We start from the raw sequence: 12217 nt of genomic DNA on the forward strand, positions 1-12217 counted from the left end.
ACCATTCTGGAAAACAACTAGTGAGTATTATAAAGTTAAACATATACTTAACTTTAAGTGAACCAGCAACTGCACTTTTGGGTATTTACCCTTTACCCCAAAGAAATGAAAATGTATTGCCCACACAAAGACTTGAGCATTCATACCACCTTTGGTAAAAATATTGTATAGTTGGAAACAACCCAAATACTCAACACAGGTGAATGAATAAATTATGATACGTTCATATAATAGAATACTGCTCAGGAATGAAAAGGACCAAACTATTAATTATGTAACAAATGGATGACCCTCAAAAACAGTAGGTTGCATAAAAGGAGTCAGACACAAAAGAGTACATACTGTTGATTCCATTTATACAAAAATCTAGATAAAACAAAATGAATTTATAGTAACAGAAAGTAAGTCAATGGTTGACGTGGGATGGGGAATACTGACTGCAAAGGAGCATAAGGGAACTTTGGGGGATGGTATTGTGGTCATGGTTATATGGGTGTTTACATTCATAAAAACTCATCATACTGTACAAAATTTAAGTATTAAAGTAATTCCCAAGGAAAAAAAGTGTTGGAATTCTTGTTGGTATTGCATTAAATATCTAGATCAATTTGAGTTTTCTGATTCATGAATCTGATTTATACCTTCCCTTACTTAGATCTTCTTTAGGTTCTTCCAATAATATTTTAGGTATCTCTGTGTAGAGGCCTATATGTCTTTCCTGGAAATACACTATCATACTCGTACATGATATCTTTTTTATTTCATTTTCTAATTTTTTTCTTTTTGGTTTATAGAAATATATTGGTTTGTTTTATATCAATCTTGTGTCCATCTACCTTCCTAAACTCACTAATTCTAGTAATTTATCTGTAATTTATTTTGGACTCTTTATTAGATACATAATTAGGTTCATCTAAAAATAACATGCTTTTCATTTTTTCCTTCCAATACTTATTTCTTTTTTCTGTCTTATACTGCTTAGAAGGATCTCCAGTACAAAATTGAATCGAAGTGATGATAGCAGGCACTCTCACGTCTGTTGCTGATCTCAAATGAAAAAAGGTTAAACATTTAACCATCAAGTACGATGTTTTCTGGAGATTTCTTGTAGAGCCCCTTAACAGATTATGGGAATTTCTTTCTATTATTAGATTATAAATCAATACAGTTGTATGAGGTGGTGAATTTTATTAAATGCTTTTATGCATTTGTTGTGGTAAATTTTTTCCATTTCATGAGTTAACAAAGTTATACAAATAAAGGACCAGACAGTAAATATTTTAGGTTTTTTAGGCCATCCAGGGTCTATTGTAATTATTCTACTCTGCCATTTTAGCAAGAAAGCAGTAATAAACAATGTAGAAATGAATGGGCATAGCTATAGTCCAACAGAACTTTATTTAAAAAACAGGCTCAGGAGTGGGCCAGATTTTGTCACAGGGAAGTAGTTTGACAATTGCTGCTTTATTCTGTTAATCTGGTGAATTACATTGATTGCTTCTTAGAATAAACTCAATTGGTATGATGTAAATGTTACATGTATCTGTTTGTATACTGCTTGTTTCTATTTATTAATATTTTGTTTAAAATTTTTGTATACATGTTCATGAGTGAAACGCCTGTAATTTTCCTTTCTTTGAGTATCCTCAGGTTTTGTTACTAAGTTTATGCAGCTTCACAAAACAAGTATGGAAGCGGTCTATTTTTATGATGAGTATGTAAGATTAATTCTATTTCTTTCTTAAATGTTTCATAGGATTCTCAAGTGATGATAACCTGCGCTAAGTGTTTCTGCTTTGATATGGAGATTATATAGCTATACATATGTTTAAACTATCTTCTAGCTCCCCACTTCTCTCTTCAACTAGGTTTAATCTGGTAATGGACTTAATCCATGTATTGAGCTCTCAATCTCAATTAATGTAGTGTTCATTTCTACCATTTCCAATAGGTGCTTTATTGATAGTTCTAGTCCCTGCTGAAAATCTTTATCTTGTATTTAATCCCTTGAATATAATTATCTTATTTTTTCTGAAAATCTGCATCTGCTAACTCCATTATCTGGATCTTATTTAGTCTGTTTCTAATACTTACTGTTTCTCTTGTTCTTTGGCCACACCATTTCTTTTGTGTGCATAGATAATTTTAACTGTGCACAGGATACTGCACATGAAAAACTGCAACAATTACTTGAGTTTCTGAATGATACTATCTTTCTCTACCGGCAGGCAGCTTAATCATCTACGGATACTAGCAATGCTTTATCCCAGTACTTCCCAACTTTTGGCCTTAAAACTTCACAATTATTGTAAAACAATTATTGAAAGATACAACAAATGTGCCTTATGTGTGTACTTGCCATTTTATCCTTCTGAGTATTATAAAGATAGGTACTCAAGAGTCAAGATTTGGTCAAATTAATAATTTACTGCTTAATAATTTACATACCATGGTGAGAAAACTGAAATTATGTGTCAGGCACTAAAAGTAGCAGAGGAATTCTGCCAACCTGCAGGCACAGCTTCACACAGGAGGGTGGGCACGAGGACTCAGCAGCAGTTGGAGTCAAGGGCTCGCGGACTCCGAGCAGCCTGTGGCAGAGCGTGCACAGGCACTTCCGGTCTGCATCTGGAGAGCCTGGCCGGCACTTCCGGGTGGTACGTGGAGACAGGAGCAGTGCCTCGGCCTACGGTGCAGTTTGTTCGACACAGAGTGGGAATCGCCCAGCCCTGAGCTATGGAGTCTCGGTATGACCGGGCAATCACTGTCTTCTCCCCAGATGGACACCTCTTCCAAGTGGAATATGCGCAGGAAGCGGTGAAGAAAGGATCCACAGCGGTAAGCGAGCAACGTTTTGACCACCGTCCCCTGCCCAGTGTCAGGCCTTCCTTACCCTGCTGTCCCAGCCCACCACTCGGTGTAGGGGGAAAGGAGAGTCTCCCACTCGTGAAAATTGCTTCGTTCCCTTTATTGAGAGAGATGATGTTTTTTGAAATTTGGGCTGGAAGTGTCAGAGTTGGTATTTAATAGGTCTCTGTTATGCAACTGCCTTTGTTTAACGATAGCCACAGGCGCAAGATGTGTGTGCATGTGCGTGTGTGTGTTTTAGCAGTCTTGACTCCAGAAGAGATGTTAATACTGTTTCTAACAATAAGGAATAAAAAGATTTCTTTCAACCTCTAACAGCCTATCTGAATGCACATGGCCCACTTCCTCAGGAATTCACACAATGCAAGAAAAAGTTAAGTTTCTTCACGTGGGGAGCTGCTGTTTAATCATAATTATAATAAAAACTGAAAATTGATCATGTCTGTCCCTGAAATATAGACTAAGTCAATGTAAAATTAAATCCTTGCTGATAAAGAAACCATTAAAAAGGCTAAACCACTCGTCACTTTCACCTGTTAAATATAATTGTCCTAATATTTGCACCCCAATATTTGGCAGCCTTTTCGAGGCGCTAAGCCTCAAGCATCTACACTGTTTTGCCACTTTTGTTGTTGTTGTTTAAATAATACTGAAAGTCTTTGAGAGATCATACCCTACTTTAAATTGACCTTCCACATTTCTGAAAAACTTTTAAATATTCAGAATAGCAGTAACACTCCTGCCAAGTTTTAGTTATATTTAATAATCTTAGTGGTTTACAAAAATTAAAAAGGACAAAAGTGCCCTGGTGACCAAAGATTGATTATCCCAAATCTTCCAAGTCCTAGGCTTTGAATTCAGAAGGATCCTATTTTTCTTATCTCTCAAATTTCATGTTTATTGTGCATTTTGGAAATTGAGACACTGGTTATGAGAATACACAGTGTATTTCCAACGTGTAGCAGTGTCTGTATTTTCTCTCAGTTATGGAAGGTAATAATTCACTTTTATTGATAAATCTTATCAAATGTGAAGTGTTAAAAAAAAAAAACACTAGAAAGAGTCTTATCATTTTTTAAAGTATTTTTCTATTTAATGGGGCCCACTAGTTTTAGTTCTGTTTTGTAAGTAATTTTTTTAGAATTGTAAATTTAAGAAAAGCCTGATGTAGCTTACACCAAAAGTGTACCATTTTGATAAAAACAAAAAGTTACGTAATCCCCAGCGTGGCATGAAGCATATGGCTAGAAAATAATGCCCAAGTTTTAGAGCCGAAAATGAAGGGAATAATGGGAGAAGACTGGGGTATAATAAACCACATTGACTCATTTAAAATGTTTTAAGAATGCTATAGAACTGATTGATAGTTCCTTTGTAATGAGCTGTAAAAGGGTAAGGATATAAAAATACCTATAGTGGGCATTTTTAAAGATACATTGGAAGGATGAGACAGATTTTTTTTCAGGATCTGAAATTATAATTTGCATCTTTGTATGGAGTTATTCATTGTGTTTACTTGAGAGTGCTATGACCTTTTACATGGGGTAAAGTTTATAATGGCACTTGTTTATTAAAATATGTCACAAAATATTCTGTCTATAAATGATATTTGATATGAGTTATAAGTAAGCCAAGGTTAACAGATTTTGACCAGTATGTAAATATTATTTAGTAATACAAAAAGTTATGTGAGCCACAATTAGAGGCCTTGGGTCTCCTTCTTGATGGTTATCTTACAGCATGAAAACAGGTCTGTTTTCTTTTTGCTTTAGTTCACTTTTCTATAAATGAAAAATATCTTTGGTATTTTGGAGAGGTAATACCTCTCATCTTGGGAAAAGAAAAATGAATCCTTCATGATATTCTCATGAAAAAGATAAGATTCATTATCATTCCTCATTCTGTCCTTTTCCTGACCCTAAACTACGAGTATTATTACCTCCATATTTCCTATTTTATCAAATCTCAGCTCAACCGTCTGCCCATCAATGTCTTCCCTAATTCTTACCCATCCTCTTTAATTACGAGGGTAGCTTAATGGTTCCACTAATATAACATATGTGTCTGCCCTTGTAGGTGGAGAGAGGAGACGACAACACCTTTTCTAAGTAAACATGCCATTCTCCATGTTTACTTATCCTCCAAGATTGCCCCACATTTCTCCTTCATCAAGCCGTCTCTGATTCACTCTAGTCATCATGGATCTTTTCCTTTTTCTGAATTTATAATCTGTAACATAGTGCATTGTACATTATTTGCTATTTGGCCTCATATTCTCTTTAATTTCAGGTATATTTAATTGTCTTCTCACATCAACTGGATAGTAAGATCTTTGAGAATCTAGATGGTAAATCTATTTCTACTACATGATATACAGTGGAGGGGCTAGGAAGGAAGTAAAATAACATTTAAGTAATACTTAGTTTGTACCATTTGTTTTATGTTCGTTATCTAATGTTAAGGCCAGTATTTAATCCCCTTTTTGTATTTGTGGGATCTATAATTCAGAGGTTTCATAGCTTGCTGAAGGTACCCAGCTAGAAAGTGATAGGGCCCGTATTCACACTTAAATTTTTCTGGTTCCAAAGCCTCTGCTCTTTGTATTGCATCATGCAGTTTATTCAATAAATATTTGTATATTAATTAGCTATCATTATCATGAATGTGGAACCCAGATAACAAACATGTAGGGCAGTTAACTTCTCTAAGTTTTAGTTTCTGTAACAGTAAAGTAGATATTAAAATAGCACCTGCTTCATGGAATTCATGTGACAGTTGAATGAGGTAATAATACATGTTAAGTGTCTTACACACTGTCTGGTTCACAGCAAGTACTTAATAAATGGTAGCTATTATTATTTATTATCCCTTTATTTTCTCTTTTCCCTTCAATTTGTCTATGGTTCTTCCAACATATTATTCATTTATTATTTCAAGACATTTTTGTTGAACACTTATATCTGCCAAATGTAGTGCTGGGCCTTAGGGTTTCACGATGAGAAAAGAGACTCCATCCCTGTCCTCGGAGAGCTTACTGTGTAGTAAGAATGTTAAATGATCAAATAAATAGTCCTAACAAGACCGAATTAGTATTATAATGGAGAGAGTATGGGGCATCATGGGAACTCTAGCTGTTAGGACGGTCCCCCTGAGAAAGTAACGTTTAAGTAAACATCTGAGACATGAAAGATAACCAGGTGAAAAAGTGTGGAAGGTTAAAAAGGGAGGAGTATTTTAGACAAAGGAAATAGCATGTGGGAAGACCAAGCAGAAAAAAACTAATATGTTCTACTATCTGGAAGGCATTCAGGGCTGCTGAAGCAATGGAAAAAAGGGACAAGATGAAGCTAGAAATGGACCAGGTCATAGAATGCCTTTAAGGGAACAAGAGGCCTTGAAGAGTTTTGATATGGTTATTGTCATTCTCTAGATTATTGTTGTGTATGTCTTTCTAGTAACAGATTACATTTATCCAACCACAGAGGTACTCACATGACACAGGTAGAATCATAGTTTCTATCCTCCTGGCTGTAGTGATAAATATGTGATTCAAATCTAGCCAGTATAAATCCATTCTTTGGACTTCTCTAACTAGAGATAGTGGTAGCTTTCTTTTCTGGGAGACTTCTGGGATGAGGCTAGGTTGCCGGGGTCCGTCTTTGTTTTCTGTATAGAGAAAGCCTCTGTGCATCAAGAGTAAATATTACAGCCCTTAGATCCTTTTGTCTAAGTCCAGCTGTATGCTGTTGTTGCGGAAAAGCAGCGAGGACCGAGAGACTCAAGCGGCACACAGAGATCAGGGAGAACACAGCTTTATTACGCCTGTGGGCTCAGCGGGATTGTTCCCCAAAACTGAGCACTTACTGGGGTGGGGCACTTTGTTTTATATGGTTAGGCCTCCGGGTTGGGGGGGAAATCTGGCCGGGTGCCGGGGAGGTCCGTCCCTAGCAGCTGTGATCGCTCAACATTGTTTTGATGGGGAGGCCTCTAACTATGGAGCCTGCCAGAAACAGCTCCGATAAGAGGGGGATGGAGCTCCTAGCGGGGCCCGCAGGAAAAAAACCGTCCCAACACTGTCTTAGTTTGCCTACTGAGAAATGGTTCTTACTAATACAGGTTCTAAGTAGAGGAATGCCACATTCAGATTTTCTTTTTTTTTTTTTCATATTTATTTTTCAAAAGTTTCTCAGACTACAGTAAATTTGGTCAGTAGATTGGATGAAATAAAGACTGAAAGCAAGGAGACCACATAAGAATCTATGGAAGTAGTCCAGATGGAAGATGCTACTCATTTTTGTTAGGGTTGGGGGACAAATGGAAATGAGGCAGATTCCAAAGAAACTTCAGTAGTAGAGTTGATACAATTTGATGATTATTTGGATGGTACTGTGGGGCAATGGAAGGAGAGAAGGAGGTATTGAAGAAGGAGAGGTTAAAGATAGTGCCTCCATTGCTGGATTTCACCAACAAAGTGGCACTGCTATTAGGGATTATGAAGCACTAAATTTGAGGGGAAGAGAACTGAGGTTTGGACTTGCTGAGACTGAGATGCTTGCTTATTGGAACTGTAGTAAGCGCCTCTAAAATGGCCTTCAGTGATCCCCCACCTTCTGGTGTTCATGCCCTTGTGTAATCCTCTCCCCCTGGGCATGGGCAGAACCTAGTGACTTCTAAGGCATGGGCTATCACTTCAGAAATTAGATTACAAAGAGATGGTGACTTACATCTCACTCAGCCTCCCTATCTCACTTGCTCACTTTGGTGGAACCCAGCTTCCATGTTGTGAGTTGCCCTGGGGAAGGGTCTGTGTGGTAGGGAACTGAGGGATGCTTCTGTTCAAAACCCAGTATAGAACTGAGGTCCTTAGTCCAAAGTCCACGAGTAACTGAGTCTCACTAACAACCATGTGAGTGAACTTGGAAAGGGATCCTGCCCCGTGAGCCTTGAGATGAATGCAGCCATGGGGAACAACCTGATTGCAGGCTTGTGAGAAAACCTGAGCCAGAGGGCTTAGCTAATCTGTACAGATTCCTGACCCACAGACACTTTGAGGCAACTGAATATACATGTTTGGAATTTAGGAGATTGATCCGGGGTGAAATAGTAATTTTGAAGTGCATCCTTTCTCGAGCCCTGCTTAAAACATGTTGACGGTCAAGTGAATGAGTATTCTTGAGTATTCACTTAAGAAGACAAAATATAGACTATAGAGTATGTAAAGGATAACTGATGTATAGGCTACTTTGGCTAAACTCTGGTAGGAGTAGGGGTAAAAACCAGGTTGCTGTGAGCTGAGGTATGATGATAATATTTGGCTTTTTAAAGGGTTGAGACAAAGAGATAGGATTGAAGTGAAGTAGTCTTCAAGATTTTGTTTAAGAGAGACTAGCATATGTTTAAATGTGGGTGAGAAAAAGCCAGTAGAGAAAATTGAGATTGATTTATTTTTAGGTTTATTTGATTTATTTTAACTTTTTATTATAGAATATTTTAAACACAAAAAGATATATAAAGGGAATAGTATAATGAACCTCTGTATGCTGGTTACCCAGCTCTAACAGTTACCAACATTTTACCAATCTGTTTTATCGTTCTTCGACTTTTCCCTCTTCCCAATGGAATAATTTTTATTGAGATAATTATAGATTCACTTGTAAAAAACTTGTATACTTTGCCCATTTTCTGCCAATGGTAACATTTTGCAAAACTGTGGTTCTATATCACAATTAGGATATTGATATTGATACAAGCCACCTATTTTATTCAGATTCCTCCAGTTTCACTTGTACTCATTTGTGTATAATTAAGTTCTGTCATATTTTATTACCTGTGTACATTTGTGTACCCACAATCAACAGAGTGAACAGTTCCAACTCCACAGGGTTCCTCATGTTGCTCTTATATAACCACACCCACCTCTTTATCCTCTGCCACACACCTTTGCTTGGTGTCCATAGGCCTAATCTCTGACAGCAAGCACTCATCTGTCCTCTATTTCTAAAATTCTGTCATTACAAAATGTTATATAAATGATATCATACAGTATGAACGCTTTTGGGGTTCAGTTTCTTCCCTTGAGATTCATCCAAGTTGTTGCATGTATCAGAGTTTTATTGCTGAGTAGTATTCTGTGGTATGGATGTACCATATTGTTGAACTATTCACCTATTGAAGACTATTTGGGTTTTGCCCAGTTTGGTGCTGTTATGAATGGAAATGCTATGAACATTCATAGCAGGTTTTTTTGTGAATATAAGTTTTTCTTTCCCTGGTATAAATGTCTAAGTGTGCAATTACTGGGTCATATGTTAATTGCATGTTTCATTTTGTAAGAAAGTGCCAAGTTGTTGCCCAGGGTGGCTGTACTATTTTACATTCCCAGCAGCAGTGTATGAATGATCCAGTTTCTACACATCCTTCCAGCATTTGGTGTTAGTGTTTTTTATTTTGGCCATTTTGTTAAGTGTATAATGATACTTTGTGGTTTTAATTAAATTATCCATTAATAGCTAATGATGTTGAACATATTTTCATGTGCTTATGTGCCATCTGTGTATCTTCATCAGTGAAATATCTTTCAAGTCTTTTGTCCATTTTCTAATTGGATTGCCTTTTTTTTTTACTAAGTTTTCACAGTTCTTTATATATTCTAGGTTCTAGTCCTTCGTCAGGTGTGTGGTTTGCATATATTTTCTCCCAGTCTGTAGCTTGTCTTTTCATACTCTTCATATGGACTCTCACAGAGCGAAAGTTTGAAGTTCTGATGAGATCTAGTTTAACAATTTTTCCTGTTATGGTTCATGCCGAGTCTGAGAACTCCGTGTAGATCCCCATTTTTTTTTTTCCTGTTTTCTTTTTTCTAAAAGTTTATAGTTTTACATTTAAGTCCACGATTCATTTTGAGTTAATTTTGGTATTAGGTTTAGGTTGAAATTCATTTTTCAATGGAGTACTTTAAAATAAATCCCATTTGTTTCATACCCAGGTAACATGACATTTCATCTGTAAATATTTCAGTATGCATCTCTAAAAAATAAAGATGTTTCTTAAAACCATTATTACTCCAAATGAAATTAACAAAATTCCTTAATATTTTGTAATAATCTACATTCCAATTTTCCTTATTGCTCACAAAATATCTTTTTATAGTTATTTTGTTTTAGTCTGAATCTAAAGCCCATGCATCGCGCTTCGCTGTTAGGTATCTCGGTTTTACCCTGGAGCAGCATCCCCTCTTTTTCTCCTGCCTTTGACTTCTTGAAGAGACTGGGTTAATTGTTTGGTGGAGTGTCCCACTTTCTAAATGTCCTGATTGTTTCCTTGCTGTCATAGAATTTACTCTTTAGAGAGATAACTAAAATGAATAAGTAAATAAATAAATAAATTGCAAGAATGTAACAGGTTGTTTAGAGAATAATAGAGAAGGACTGCTGGAGGGGAGATTTAAATTGAGACCTGAAATAAGAGAACTGTTCCAGGCAAGGGAATATCACGTGTGAATGCTTGGAGGAGAGAAACTGACTTGTGTTTGAGAATGTCTTGAAAGAAGGTAGTGTGGCTGCTGCTTGGTTAACTACAATGACATATTATTGGAGAGTAGGCAGCGGCCAGATCACGCGCAGCTTTGTAGACAAGACTAAGGAGATTGAAAAAAAAATTTCTACGTACAGTAGAATGTCATGGAAGGATATTCAAGTGGAGCAATCTGACCCTACTGATGTTTTTAAGTGCTTACCATGGTTGCTTTGTGGAGACTAGACGGGAGTGCAGCTGGGGGAGTGAGGAGGGGGAGGAGGGGTGTGCAGAGGTGGGGAGCAGGATTAGAAACTGGAAAACTTACTAGGTTATGCAGGCAAGGAATGACGGTTGCCTATACTGGAGAGGTGATAGGAGACGTAGATAGCTTTTGCAGGTAAAATGGAAAGGCACTTGGTAATTGCTTGGAAATGAGTGGGGTGTGGGAGAGGGAGTTGTAGACAATGACAAGTGGGTTTTTTGGCTTAAACAGGTGAGGGGATGGTGATTTATTTTCTGAGATTATTCTGGTTACTGGTTTGTGATACTTTTAACAAGCTGTGGAATGTTCTTCCTGCTTTTCTAGTGTTGTTTTTAAATTAGGTTGTGGATATTGAATTTTACCAAATGCCTTTGTAGCTTTTTTCATTTACTTTTAATTTTTACTATTGAATTGTTTTAGTTAGGACTATTTAAGTTGCAAACATCAGATATCCAACTCACAATAATTTAAGCAAAAACGTGAATCTATTGAATCAAGTACCCAAAGGGAGCAGGGGTAGTAAACCTTGCTTTTAGGCTCAGTTCAATGGCTACTAGGGTCTTAAATGACCACAGTAGAACTGATGTTTCTTTCTCTCTCTCCCTTCCTCTCCCTTCCCATCCCTTGCTTTCTCTCCCTATTACTTTCACTCTCAGACAAGACCTCTCTACGTGGGGGCTCCTAAGGAGCCCTAGGCTCCAGGCTCCCAGCTCTATGTACAGCAGAAAGAATTATCCTGTCTTTCAAACACTTCCTGTAAAACTTTAAGGATTTATGGTTTGGCTAGACTGGGTTACATTATAGCCCCCCCCCTCCCCAAAGACTCAGTATTTCTCCAAGAACGATTGAAGTGCTATGGTTGACAGAAGGCCAAAAATAACAGATCTCCACTATCCATATAACATTTATATTAAAATAGTTGCTTTTATTGATGGTCCTAAAATTTCTGGAATAAACCATACTTGTTTGTGGTATATTATTTTTCCATAACTCTGGAGTTTGATGCTATTGAATTTTTAGCATCAGCTTTGCTAAGTGCAAATCATTGGTATTTTTATTTAGAAAGTATTATGTTTGCCAGATTTTAACATTGTTACACAGCTTTCCTAAAAAGAGTTAGGAACATTTCCATTTTGACTTATACCATAGAATACTTTAACTAGCACAGGAATTACCCATAACAGAAGATTAGAAAGAATTTATTCAGGAACCTTCTAGGCCTGACACGTGCTTTTGAGGGATTGTTCTTTTCTGAAATTATCCCATGTTTGTTGGTGAGACTGAATTTTCTTTCCTTTTTTGAGTCTGTAGGGGCAGTTTTTAATTTTTCTATTCTGTCATCCTTTCAGTCAGGTTTTCAAATTTATTAACTTAGGGTTATAATTTTTAAATTATTTTTCACACATGTATATATTTCATTTACTTTTTCTGCCTTTTGGCTAAGTTAATTGAGACATCTTTTAAAATTATTTCTTTAAAAACCTATCCTGTTATTATTTATCAGTTTTTTTTTGTTTTCTCCCTAATTATTAATTTCTGCTCTTTTCCCTTTAAGCTTAGCTTAATTTACCT

General features: G+C 36.6%; 1 protein-coding gene across 1 annotated transcript in view; it reads left to right on the forward strand.

The window, feature by feature from the left end:
* The first annotated feature begins 2736 nt into the window (after positions 1-2736).
* Positions 2737-12217, forward strand: part of PSMA8 (proteasome 20S subunit alpha 8) — a 32352-nt gene continuing 22871 nt past the window's right edge. Inside the window, exon 1 of the mRNA XM_019741177.3 lies at positions 2737-2838. Within this exon, the coding sequence (XP_019596736.1) occupies positions 2737-2838 (102 nt within the window). The remainder of the gene's footprint in view (positions 2839-12217) is intronic.

The sequence above is a fragment of the Rhinolophus sinicus genome, chromosome 4 (assembly GCF_057876585.1).
Source record: "Rhinolophus sinicus isolate RSI-liver-muscle chromosome 4, RSI-T2T, whole genome shotgun sequence".
Taxonomy (NCBI): Eukaryota; Metazoa; Chordata; class Mammalia; order Chiroptera; family Rhinolophidae; genus Rhinolophus; species Rhinolophus sinicus.